Raw genomic sequence first — 13,952 nt, forward strand, 5'->3', positions numbered from 1 at the left:
TGACTACACAAGTTCATAAGTGCTTTTTAACCACATATATCAAATATCACTCCACTGAAGAGCTCAGGAAGAGGCCTAGACATAACGCCTGTGAGGAAAATGTTCCCAGCACTTCTCCGCAATACGACCCTTCCAGAAAACCACACCATCGGCAGTGTAAAGAGCACCCCGCTGAGCGGACAACACAGCCCATGTCATGGTCAACCGTATCAACAGAGAAACACCCACAATGTCTCCTCTAGGACCAATCCTACCAGGACATCTCTGGGTTGATCTTCCTGATTTAACCATGCAAGAATGTGGTCAAGCCCATGATTAATACTGTATGTTCACAAACAAAATGTATTCATTAATCAAAAGCCCTCTTGATGTGATTTAGCCTGGGGTTTAAAGTTACATATTGGCCTTTAAGTTATGGAATATGGTTTTGATTTGCTTGATGTTGATTCATATTCATCATGTGTGCTGCTTTTGACTGCTGACAGTGAGTTTGATTGCTGGAAGCATTTAAACTCAGAGTCTCTCTGAAGTTTTCACTGTATAGCGGTTTGCTAGGCTGATGTCTGCCAACTTTCCATGATGTAGCATAACTATGCATTCTTCATATTAGGTCAGGCCCCTTATCAATATTCTCTTGACACTAGTCATGACTCATGATTGGACTGAATGATGTTTTTTAAATTAATAACATGAATTAAATTGTGGGTTACCTTTACAGAAATGCTTACCGGTATGTGGTCTGTAATTCCCATTCACTGATGAATGGTGTCTCCAGACATTAGCTTGAGCTGTTTGTAGATGGATCACTGACATGATGCTGGAGTCCTGACCTATTCATTTATTCAAAAACATAAAAAAAAGCTTAATCAGTGTTGAATGCTGCTCATAGTAGTTAAACAACAGTGAAGCTTCTCAAAACAGAAATGAAAATAAACAGCAGCATTTAACTATACTTCGATATGAATGGTGAAAAATTTCCAATGGGACTTTCATTGACATAATCCCCAAAAAAAACAGATTACTAGAATGAATCAGACTTTCCAAAGCTAAACACAAGAGTGAAACAGTGACAGTTTAAGTTTGATTGCAAGTTTTAGAATATTTTAACTTATTAGAACTGGCTAATTAACTGGCTTAACGAGTTTTAGGATTGCGAGTTTGATTTTCATTGTCGCTGAACTATCATGACACTAACAAATATAGTCTGCATGTTATTCACACCCTGTATAGAAAGTAATTAGGATATTGCTTTTATGCAATAGTTCAATAAACAAGAAGTTAATTTTGAGTATCTTTCCTTTTAGATAGAAAGAATGTTGCTAACTAATACCCAAATTTAGGTTTGCACCTGGGAAAATATGCAAAATTTCAGCCATATTTCAATGTCTACTATCATTGACAATAGCATAATGATGTATGAAGCACAGCTCACTCAAAAGTCACTTTCAAACCAAGCAGCTTTCTGTTGAGCGCAGCGAATTCACGTGACCAAACTGAATTTCAATTCAATTTACGTGGCGAAATTTTTCACCTTCAAGTGAAACTCTTGTTCCAATTGAAATGGCTGTCTTTCACCCACAAAATGTCAGTAAGCAACGGTAAATGTGACTGCACCTGAATGAATCAGTGCTTTTGAACAAAATGTTTGATTGAATGATTCAATGACTCATTCATAATGGCAGATACTTGTTGCCACCTAATGGCATATTGATGTAAACTGCAGAAAGAAAAACTGAAAATCGCTGACATTTCTAAGAACATTTTAAACATTTGATTTGTCTTTTTATCATCTTAAATTTTTGTATTTGTGATTGATTTTGTAATCCTATTTGCCATACTGCAATATCACATGGCATATAAACACACTGCCTTTTCAAATCAGATCTCATTTTGAGACTGAATGATGCAACGATCAGTCAGTGTTTCACTGTGATGATGTGCACCCTCATTCTTTCCAGAAAGTTCATGATCCAAACACAGAGCCAAATTAACACTGCAGTGGCTCATAAACAATTAGATGTTAACAATTAGAACATAAACAATGTTGCATTGACGCAGTCAAAGCCTTGATCCTAATCCAACTGGCCTGGCACATTTTGAAAACTGCATTGCATAAGTGCGATCCAACTACTGTAACTCAGGCTACCTGGAGTGAATCTGCCGAGAAAAATGGGCTTTATTGTAAAAATATTAAAATGTGTCTCAAATAAAAGCATAATTCAGCTTGTGCATTTGTAATTGGTTAGTTGGCTAATTAGTTAGTCATATATGCTTTTCAAACAAATCTCTTGTTGCATCCCAATTTACATACTATTCATAAGACTAGAACAGGCAATTCTTCTATATATTACATTTACATTTACATTTAGCCATTTAGCAGACGCTTTTGTCCAAAGCGACTTACAAACTGGGACTAAATTAAGCGAGTCATCGTGAAGAGGCAAAAACAACGCAAGAAGTGCTCAAAATACGAAGTTCAGGCATTATTCAGAGTAGCATAAGCCCGATAAGCGAGAATTTACAGGAAAAGAAAATTAGTAAGTATGTAAAAGTAAGTATTAGTCTTACTACACACTCAAAAGTATAAACTTTCCTATCTGAAGTGCATACTTTTAGTGCATAGTATAAGTATGTGGATTGGGATGTACCCTCTGTCTGCCCTAACTGAAAAATGTGCTAAGTGACCTTTGGCCTTAAGTAAAATATTATTTTACATTTAGAGTAAATTAGATCATCGGTCTGTTGTATTTTCTTCCGTAAACCCAAATATGAAATAAACTACAGCATTCTTCTTAATCGCATTATGAGCAGGTGTGGTAGCACCTGTCAGTGGGGAATGTTGACTTAGACATGTGTCCATAGCTCTAAGAATGATTCATGTTTTCAGAGCTCAGGGGTCAAGACAGGCGGACACAAAACACCACACAATCCTCCCGAGAGGGGGAACGTGTGTCTGTTTATCCATGGGGTGGGAAGGTCTTGTGAACGTTTCCCACTGTGCTGGCTTTTACTTCACCATATTAGAAATCCTTTTAGAAAGACAGAATATATGAAAGTCAGATTCAACAATAAACAGTTTGAGGTTAATCATTGCTTAACCTAACACACTCAAACCTAAACCTGAACTAAAGCTTTATTTACACTACCGTTCAAAAATGTGGGGTTAGTAAGATTTAAAAAGAAGAAGAAATTAACACGTTTATTCGGCAAAGACACATTAAATTGGTCAAAACAAGTGACAGTAAACGACATTTCTAATGTTACAAATGATTTCTATTTCAAATAAATGCTGTCCTTTTCAACTTCCTATTCATCAAATCCCTCATCAATCACGGTTTCCGCAATACTATTGACGTTAATATTAATGAATGTTTCTTGAGCAGCAAATCAGCATATTAGAATGATATCTGAAGGATCATGTGACACTGAAGACTGGAGTCATGATGCTGAAAACTCAGCTTTGATCACAGGAATAAATTATATTTTATAATATATTAAAAAATAATACATTGAAATAATTAAGAACAATACAGTTTTTTACTGTATTTTTATCAAATAAAATCATTAAATCATTAAAGCAGACCCAAAAGTTTTAAACGGTAGTGTGTGTATGTGTTAACATCCCCCAGAACACCCTGGAAGTGGTGACTTTTGCCACTCACATTCCCTTCAGAAAATATAAAATGTAATTCTTAAGGTTCACAAGAACGATTATAATTGCCATAATCTTTCAAAAGTGCAAAGAGTCAAAGAAAAGATACCGTTGGGATTGCTTGATTGATTTTTTCCCCCAGCTGAAATGATAAAAACATTGACAGCACTTATGTTGGTGTGGATGCTAATAAAGTTATAATTATGTTTATTATGACCTTGGTGTGAATGGGCCTTTAGAATTTAACATCTGGGAAAAATTTTGTGAAGCACACCAGCTACGAAAGAGAGAATAAGTTATGAGCAGCACAGCATTTTTATGTTATAACAAACCTAAAACAGAAGCTGAAATAAACTGAAATTAAAGGCTCACCCACCAACGCAATTTTCTGAAAGGAAAATCTTTCTAAAGTCTTTAGTCTGCTGAATAGAGTGAAATGGGATTTTATGATTCCTGTCTGAGTTTACAGAAGCAGAATGTTTCTAATTAGTCTCCTGAAACCTAACCAGAAGTGGGATTTCTCTCTTTCGAGGCATTTTATTTAATACTTATTTCCTCACATCTGCTTCCTCCTATGTTTCTTCTGCAACGTCACGTCTTCGTTCCTGTCTAGTTCTCATGCTCACAGCACGTCGCAGTCTCGCCCTGATGAGCTCTTTGAGCAGTAATAATGCCGCTCTTATCTTACTGAGATGCTATCCGTGGTGCTTTGAAGCCTGGTTGATGTAATCTGTTGCCCTCCGCACCTCCTCTTTATTAAACCCACGTTAGAATGACGGGTTTGACAAGGCCCTCTCCACTAATATAATCCCATAATAGTCTGGTGAGACGTGCTGTCTACTGTCAATGCTCTTCAGAGAGCCTGGGGTGACAATCTTCACTTCGTCTTGTGTGCTGGTCGCTTTATAATCGGAATGTCTTTTAAATTCCTGAATTTAAATTGAATTTCAAATGTAGAATTGAAAACAGTATTTTAAGTAGAAACATATGAATTTCAAAAGGAACATAAAATGCATTTAAAAAAAAAAAGTAAATAATATTAAATCGATCTTTGAAATATGATTCAAACAGCACACCAAAATTGTGATAAATATTAAAAGCTAAATTTGCATCTATTGTGTGTATATATTTATATATATACACACACACACACACAAAATAGATGCAAATTTAGCTTTTAATATTAATCACAATTTTGTGGTGCTGTTTGGCAAAATTAATATGAATTTGATTGCTGTTTTGACAGTACTGAACTATGAGAAATGTTTAATAATTTGAGATTCATATATTAAAGTACATATTTTAGGGATGCACTATATATCGGCCACCATATCGGCTAGTTATGTTCATTTTTAATGCTTTCATTATCGGCCTAATAAGAAAATTTGACCAATATATTAATGCCGATAAATAATTTGAATTGATTGAAATAAGATTGGAATCGCTTCAAAAAAGTAAAATACAGTTAAGTGGTCAGGCTCTCAAAAATTATAAACAAATTTTGATTTAGATTTATTGGCCAATATATATGGCTATCGGCTTTCAAATAAAGAATTATCGGTATTGGCCAAAATGTTCATATCGGTGCATTCCTAATATATTTTTAAATATATTTTAGAATGTTTTTATTACACATTTTTAAATTCCTGATTTTGCCCAATCCTGTTTTGGATGTGCTGATTTGAATTTTGGGAATTGAGGAAGCAGGGGATGGAGATATTTGTCATGAGATCCACTAAGGAAGGTGGGAATTGTGCTGCTTTTGTCTTCGTAGGCGTCTCTTTATTTTAGCATGAAAAGCAGAAACATGAAAGGAAAATGTCTGTGGAGAAGATAAATGTGACTTTGATTAGAACTGGAGGGAGTTATCCGAACATGGAAGAGAAAAACAAGGAGGGGTGGCTTTAGAAGAGTGTTAAAAAAGAATAAAGACGAGGAGGAGGGTATCAATGTGGCCTCCATTTTCTCTATACATTAGTGAATGACTAATGAGAAACAACAATGAATATTCATGAGGTCACTCTTCATTAGAGACTTTGATGGTATAGTGAAGGGCCCTGCATCTCTGTAGAAGTATGTGAGAGTGTGTGTGTTTTTGAATAAGATCAGGGTTCGGCAGCCTCGTCCAAGTAAACACCACAACCTCACTCACACTAATGCAAAAGAACATGTTTGTGTTTGCATTACAGAATTACAGAGAACCCCATCCTTTGAGCACTACACTTTGTCTGATAAGGCCATGGACTACAGGATCCTTTTCATGGATGAGGATCAGGACCGCATGTACGTGGGCTGCAAGGACCATGTACTCTCGATGGACATCAATAACATCAGCCAGACCACGCTGAAGGTTAGAGAGCAGTCAACACTCCTCTATATCAACATGAAATGCAGCAGAACACTTCTGCAGCTGTTGAAAAACCAATGGTGACCACATTTCTTCTTTCACATCTCATTTGACAAATGGGAGAGATGCAGTTTGTTTAAAACACAGAGACAGCTTAAACACAACTGGCACAAGGTATGGAAGTTTATCTTTCCTCCAAGATAAACCTTAGCCAACTAAGGCTGGCAAAACTTCAGATTCATTGCATTCTGCTGGTCTATGGTGCCTATCTATCCTGCAGGGCTCTACCCGAATCACATGAGTTCACCAGTAAAAAGCCTTAAGCCTGAGAACAATACAGCATGATTTTTCTTTTCTTTTAGAGCTTGTGATTGCTAAATAACTCCTAGGCGTTAAATTTGATTTTTATAGTAACTTTTTTTTCCATGAAACACAAAAAAGAGAAAATTTGCAGAATGTCCAGGCTGCTTTTGTCCATACAATGAAAGGTGACTAGGACTGTTGATGACAAAAACAATATTAGGAAATGTGCCAAAGCATTTTATATCACTCATTTTCTATATTTGAAGTCGTCTGAAACCCCTGAAAACCCTCCACCACAGCTCCCAAATCTTATTAGCGGTTGCATACGTTCAAATGTGGTGCATCAAGACGTGTCATGCCAGGTTTGATGTCAATTTTAATTACAAAATGGCAACTATTGATTGAATATGAACAAAAACACTTGTCTAGTGGTACCATTAGACGTGCATTACAGTCAAAAACACTACACTCTCATATCTGAAGTTCTTTCATCAATATTACAAATCTCACATTGGTCTCTTCTTATTTTTTCTCTATCAGATCTTCTGGCCGGCATCCACCAGTAAGGTCGAGGAGTGTCAGATGGCTGGCAAAGACCCTACAGTAAGAACAATTACACTTTTAAACTCCTGGCATGTTATGGTTAGCCACCTTTTTATGCCTCCGATTCACACACAGCAGCAGCATTCTTGATTCAAATCCTATTTTTCTGTTGCTTGGTGAAGTGATCATCTAATGAGCTGTTTTCACAAGCATTATTCTCCCTACAATCACCGCAATTAATTAAACTTGTCCCAAATCAATCGAAAGAGCACCAAACATGAGCTGATTCTAAATCAGTGTTTAGACCTCGAATTTTAACCGTTATGGCTGGATCAGGAACAGATGCATGAGTTTATTCAAAATAACGTTTTATTATTCCAATTTCTATCAGTCATGGCTGGATCAGAAACAGATGGTGTTGCCCCAGTGCCCCTGAGTAAAAGCTGTCTCTAGATGTTGTCTGTAGCGCAATGGGAGGTCACAATGTGTCATTAATTACGTGTTAGAATAAAGTCAAATGTAGGAATGGACTAATGTTCTCAGCTGGCCAAAGAAAAATACTGTACTTAACACACTTACCACAAATGCCAGACACAAATCATAATTTTAAACCTGTATTTCATGTACTAATGAAAAACACAGGTATATGTGCACTGGTACTCAAATATGAAATTAAATATTGTAAAAGTATATTTTAATTGCATGTAACTGGAAAAATAGGGCAAAAACAGGTACCTGAATTAAAAAGAAAGAGAAGGGGAAAAAAAATTAAGAATGTTTTTAATTACTTTTTTGCATTCTGACAGCAAGCACATTGTCCTTCCAGTTCAGTCACATATAATTACAACTTTTTATCTCACAATTCAGACTTTTTTTCAAAAAAGCAAATGCAAGAAATAAAGTCAGAACTGCAAGAATGTTTGTGAGACTCACAATGAAAAAAGGTCAGAATTGCGAGGTATAAAGTCTGAATTGCCAGAAATAAACTCGCAATTCTGAGAATTGAACTCCGCAAGTATATTTGTAAAATAAAAAGTCAGAATTACCTTTTTTATTTTTTTATTCTGTGGCAGAAACAAGTTTCCATACTTGATTTAATAAAAAAATTTATCTGACAGGCACAATAATTTTTTATAAATAAACTTCTACATAATTTAAAAGCATTCCAACTCTATGAATCTATGAATATAAATAACATCATAATATTTTAACAATTGCATTAAGGTATTGTGATAATTTTATTTTTATTTTTTTACATTACAGTATTGTGGGAATGAATGGGAGGAAAATGCACTTAATTAGTCATAAATTAGTCATAATGTCAGAATGCAAATAGATAAATAAATCTAATATTATTCAAAATATTTGATTATTCAAAATGTATTTAATTTAATTTTTATTTATTTTTTTATGATTTCTTTTGATTTGCATTTTAGGGTGAAAAATGCCAAAGAAATGTACTTAAAAGTTTTCATAAAATTGACCCAGCCCTAGATACTTCGATGTAGGAATACAGTGGTTTAATAACTTTAACAGTGGGGGTTTAACAGAGCAATGCGTCACATAGTGGAATATGCAGTTCAGCCTTCCTGCACTGCTTTTGACAAATATTTGTGTTTGAGCCCTTCCTAGAGTCTGTTTTCTCTCTATCTGTGTACATGTTTAAACTAAGGTTTGCACCACATATTTCCCCTGAAGTTTTATTTGCATCTATGGATCTGTAGTGTTGCCCACTTGTTAGGTTTCCTCCCCTCACAGGGATACACCCCATAACTCTCCCCTGATAGGATCATCAGCAGCGCGTGACCTCACATCATCCGAATCCATCGGCATCATTTGGGAAACACTGAGGCATTTCTTTAACAGAGCTGTAAATGATATTAAGACATGTTTATAGAGCTTGCTCTTGTTAATTTTGCCTGATCTCTACGTGAACCATAAGCTGTCGAGACGTCTTTTCAACCTTTGCGGAAGATAAAGTTTACAAGCCAGAAGAGGATAATGTTGATATGTGCCACAGAAAAAGAAATAATGACAAACATGTGAAAGCGAGGAGTGGATGGTGGGGTGTGTACTGTTGGAAGTGCAGTTATTTTCCTGAAGGGCCTGTGTGTGCACATGCTAACCGAGAGCTCATGCAGCTGCTGTTTTGACACACTTCGCCAAGTTCCTAACTGCTCCCCTGGCGCTTTTCTTTTCTCGACTCATCCCTCTCTCCCTCTTTTTCATGTGCAGTTGGTTTGGCCACACTTTAGTTTGGGTTTCCTGGATTCCATGAATAGGCCTTGAATTCCTGACCTATATAAACGTTCACTTCCTGAATTATTGGTTTGGATCGATACAAGTCGTCTTAATTTTAATTGGCATTTTCGGTTTCCAAAATTAAAGAAGTCAGCTTTCTTGTAGCATCAGCGTTAAATGACTTTAAAATTAGATTGTAAAATAAGATTGTAGTATAACTATAGGATCAAAAGCAATGATCTCTGTTTCTTTTGTTCTCCTCAGCATGGATGTGGAAACTTCTTACGAGTGATCCAGCCTTATAACAGGACACATCTTTTCATCTGTGGCAGTGGAGCCTACAGCCCAGTCTGTGGATATGTTAACCGTGGCAGGCGTCCTGAGGTCAGTTTACACTTACTAATGTAAAGCAGTCAGGCGGTCTGATTTAGTTCAGTTTCACCTTAATTTTTACTACATTTGCTTCAGATTTCTGAAATGTTGTGTTGGGAAATGGACAGTAAGCCCATACTGCCCTAATTTCCTGGTAAAAATGTGCTTCTGAAATCTACCACTGAGTTGTAAGGTCATACATCATCCATCCTTTGATATGACATCCTCCATGATAATTTAGACCAGAATGGGAATGAGGGTAGTTAGAGGTCAAAAAAAGAGAGAAGAGACCAGATGAGACGAGACATGCCAATCAAAAGGAGAGCAATAAAATGAATTGTAATGAGATTAAACAAGAAAAGAGATGAGACCAGATGACAAAACAAGACAAGAGACGAGAAAAGATGAGATGATATGAGAGGAGACTAGACAAAACAAGACAATAGACGAGAAAAGATGAGGTGAGATGAGAGGAGACTAGACAAAACAAGACAAGAGACGAGAAAAGATGAGGTGAAATGAGACTAAAGACAAGAGACGAGAGACGAGAAATATGTGATGAGATGAGACGAGACTAGACGAAACAAGAAAAGAGACCAAATAAGACGAGGTTAGATGAGACAAGACTAGTCAAAACAAAACAAGAGATGAGATAAGGCGAGGTGAGATAAGACTAGTCAAAACAAGACAAGAGACGAGAAAAGATGAGGTGAGATGAGACGAGACTAGACGAAACAAGACAAGAGATGAGTTAATGCAAGGGGAGATGAGACGAGACTAGCCGAAACAAGACAAGAGATGAGATAAGGCGAGGTGAGATGAGACAAGATGGAACAAGACAAGGGACGAGATAAGACGAGGTGAGATGAGACGAGACGAGACAAGTCAAAACAAGACATGGGACAAGTTAAGACGAGGTGAGATGAGACAAGTCAAAACAAGACATGGGACGAGTTAAGACGAGGTGAGATGAGACAAGTCAAAACAAGACAAGAGACGAGTTAAGACGAGGTGAGATGAGACAAGTCAAAACAAGACATGGGACGAGTTAAGACGAGGTGAGATGAGACAAGTCAACACAAGACAAGGGACGAGATAAGACAAGGTGAGATGAGACCAGATGAAACAGGACAAGAGACGAGACTAGTCGAAACAAGACAGGAGATGAGAAAAGCCAATGTGAGATGAGACTAGACTAGTCGAAACAAGAAAAAAACAAGAGAAAAGTCAAGAGACGAGAAAAGACAAGGTGAGATGAGAGGAGACTAGATGAAACAAGACAGGAGATAAGAAAAGACGAGGTGAGATGAGGCTAGACTAGTCGAAACAAGAAACAACAATAGACATTACGAGATGAGAAAAGGTGAGGTGAGATGAGACGAGACTAGTCAAAACAAGACAAGGGACTAGATAAGACAAGGTGAGATGAGATGAGACGAGACGAGAAAAATCAAGAACCAGATAAGTTTACAACTTTTTATCTAGCTGCAACATGTTTAACATAATTAAAGGTTAGAGAAGAGATGAGACAAGATTATATTAAATGAGCAGAGAAGAGACAAGATGAGATTAAAAGAAAATAGAAGAGAAGATATATAAAAATGAAGAGACAAGACACGGCAAGATGAAACAAGACAAGAGATGATGAGAGGCAAGATGAGATGACAAAAAGTAATAACCAGATAGGATGATACGAGAGGTGACAAGCCGTGACACGAGATGGGAATACACAATTAAAAAAGAAAGGAGAATGCAACTAGATGAGAATTAAAACAAGAGAATAGAGAAAAGAAAGAGACGAGACAACAATCCTTAAAGTTTCAAGAAAGAGCAATGAGACCAGATAAAATGAGACCAGATGAAATAAAAAAGAATAAGAAAAAAAGTGAAGAAACCAGATGAGGTAAGATTAAATGAAATGAGAAGAGATGAGACAATATGAAAAGAGATATGAGATAAGATGAGGCAAGACATGAGAAATCAAAGAGAGGAGAGGAGATGAGGTTAGTTGAGATGAGATGAAACAATATAAACCTAGACCCAGATGAGATGAGACAAGCCACAACAGGAGACCTGAATACATTAAATAAATATTAAAGGTTAAAGGAGAAGACATGTGACAAGACTAAATTGACAAGATGAGAAATGAGACAAGAAGAGATGAGACAAGATGAGAAAAACAGAAGAGAAGAAATTACAAATTATAAATTGAGACAAGACACAGTAAAGTGAAACAAAAGACAAGAGATGAGGTGAGACAAGGTTAAACAAAATGAAAAGAGGATACCAGATGAGACGAGACACAAATACTTAGAGAAAGAGAAAAAGAAAAGGGAAGGAAGGAGGGGTGAAGAGAAGAGACCAGCTAAGATGAGGCAAGATCAAATTAATTAGATTTGATTAAAACAGAACATAAGATGAATAGATGAGAGTGAGACCAGATGAGATGACACAAAATGGAACTAGAATCTGTAGAGGTAAAAGGAGAAAAAAAGAAGAAAAAAAATGAAGAGAAGAGACCAGGCGAGACCAGATGTGATTAGAGTTACTGCAAGCCATCTGAGTTCAGCAGCTTGTTTTCTATCATTCTTTTTTTTGTTTGAAAATCATTTTACTCTCTCAACCCTCAACCCATGTCCAGTTCTCTTGGCTGCACTCCAGCTGGACTATTACAGGAGCAGAAAACTCCAGAACGGGGTGACCTGTGACCTTTAAAAGTGTGCAGTGTAGCTTTGTGACATAACAATGATAGGGCCACCCTGGAGTCACCATGTGACTTGTTTCTTTGCCTATAGTTGTGTGTGATGTAAAGAGGCAATGCATTAGTTAATGAACACACGCGTCCTCGTGATAAATGAGAAGCTCTAGCACCAGCGGCTGTATGTCCTGACGGAGGCTCTCCACGTCTCTGGTTTCTCTCACTTCACGTGACTAGCCAACATCCCGACACCAAAGGAGGGGATAAATTGGCCTGGCAGTCGGAAACCTGGAAGCATCTGGGCAAGTCTGTCCAACCAATCAAAAGAAAGGCAGCTCTCCAAAATCACAGCACAAATGCGTGCAAGGAAATTACTCGGAAAACTTTTTATTTTAGATTGGCTGTGAAACATTTCAGATCAAATTGAAAGATTGGATTTGATGATGGGAAATGGGATCAAATGATAGCAAGAGCATATGTCAGAGTCATTTATAATTATGAAGACTATGATCTGATTATCAGCCTTGAGTCTGGTCAACTTTGCAGCTTATTCTGGGAAAGAATCGTCCGCTTAGGGTAAAACTGCTTGACAGACACATAACAGACTTTTTTTGTTGTTTATTAGGGCTGAAAAAAAAAATATAGATTTCTCTATTTTAATCAATTCTCATTTTGAAGAACTGATATCGATTCTTAAAACCCAAGAATCAAACTTTACATCGTACACCCATCCAATAAATCTCAATCATCTTTGTGCTTTCTGATATGAAAAAGTCTCAGCTTTCAAATTCTGTACATTTTATTACAAAATTCAAATAATAGCATTTTGTTAAATATATTCACTATATTACATATTCATTGTATTTAAACTTTTCTTCAATATTAAATGCATGTTTGAATAAATCTTCATGTTTTTATGGCAGCCACGATTAAAAATGTGTATAAAAAAAAATAAAAAAAAAAGAGTAGAAACATAATTATGTCATTAAAAATGTATTATTATAACGTTGTTATTATTATAAAAACTTCCTTATGTGTAATTTAAACACAAGTAGTCAACAAATCAGTTAATTGTAATATTTAATATTATAGTGATGTACCAACTGGGGTTTCCTGTATAGTTTACAGCATTAGTATTATTTTTTACAATGAATAGATTTTGAATTGCATCGAATCGCAAGCTTGTGAATCAAATTATAACTGAATCGTGAAATTTGTGTCAATGCCCAGTCCTAATGTTCATACACGTGGCTTAATGGGCAGGCTTATCTGAAATAGTTGATACCATAATAACATTGTGATTGTGAAATTCGAAGAAAATGAAGAGGTTTTTTTGTGTGTTTTTGGTGTCATTGGCAGGAGCAAGTGTTTCATATCTCTTCCCGAGCAGAATCAGGGAAAGGGAGGTGCTCCTTCAACCCACAAGTCAACACCGTCTCAGTCATGCTCAGTGAGTGCTGGCGTCTTTTGTGTCTTTATCCACAGGTGCCATTTTGTCTTGCACACTTACTAAAATTCATTTTCTCTATGATCTCTTTGTTCATGAACCCATAGCGTCACCAAACACCCACATTTTGTGGGTGTCTGCTCCCCTTCCGATGTGACAACTTTGGGTCGCTCAGTGCCGCCCCCTTAATCCTTTGATCTGTAATTGGCTAGTTGGTGTTAGGTTGCTGTTGACACAGCTCTTGGGCTACATTACACACACACACACACATGGCCATTAGAGCAGCAATATAAACACACCAGTGTTATTTTAGTATAATTGATATACTGTTATTTAAAAAAATATATAT

The 13,952-nt window shown here is 36.5% G+C and overlaps 1 protein-coding gene across 2 annotated transcripts in view; it reads left to right on the forward strand.

The window, feature by feature from the left end:
• Positions 1-13,952, forward strand: part of sema3c (sema domain, immunoglobulin domain (Ig), short basic domain, secreted, (semaphorin) 3C) — a 58,144-nt gene that overhangs the window by 22,701 nt on the left and 21,491 nt on the right. For both annotated transcript variants that reach the window (XR_014205738.1, XM_082168212.1), the window contains exons 3-6: positions 5,842-6,002; positions 6,843-6,905; positions 9,351-9,470; positions 13,516-13,606. Coding sequence is in view for 1 of the 2 variants with exons in the window: in XM_082168212.1 (XP_082024338.1) it covers positions 5,842-6,002; positions 6,843-6,905; positions 9,351-9,470; positions 13,516-13,606 (435 nt within the window). In the remaining variant the exon portion in view is untranslated. The remainder of the gene's footprint in view (positions 1-5,841; positions 6,003-6,842; positions 6,906-9,350; positions 9,471-13,515; positions 13,607-13,952) is intronic.

Source organism: Leuciscus leuciscus (assembly GCF_965113295.1).
Source record: "Leuciscus leuciscus genome assembly, chromosome: 4".
NCBI lineage: Eukaryota > Metazoa > Chordata > Actinopteri > Cypriniformes > Leuciscidae > Leuciscus > Leuciscus leuciscus.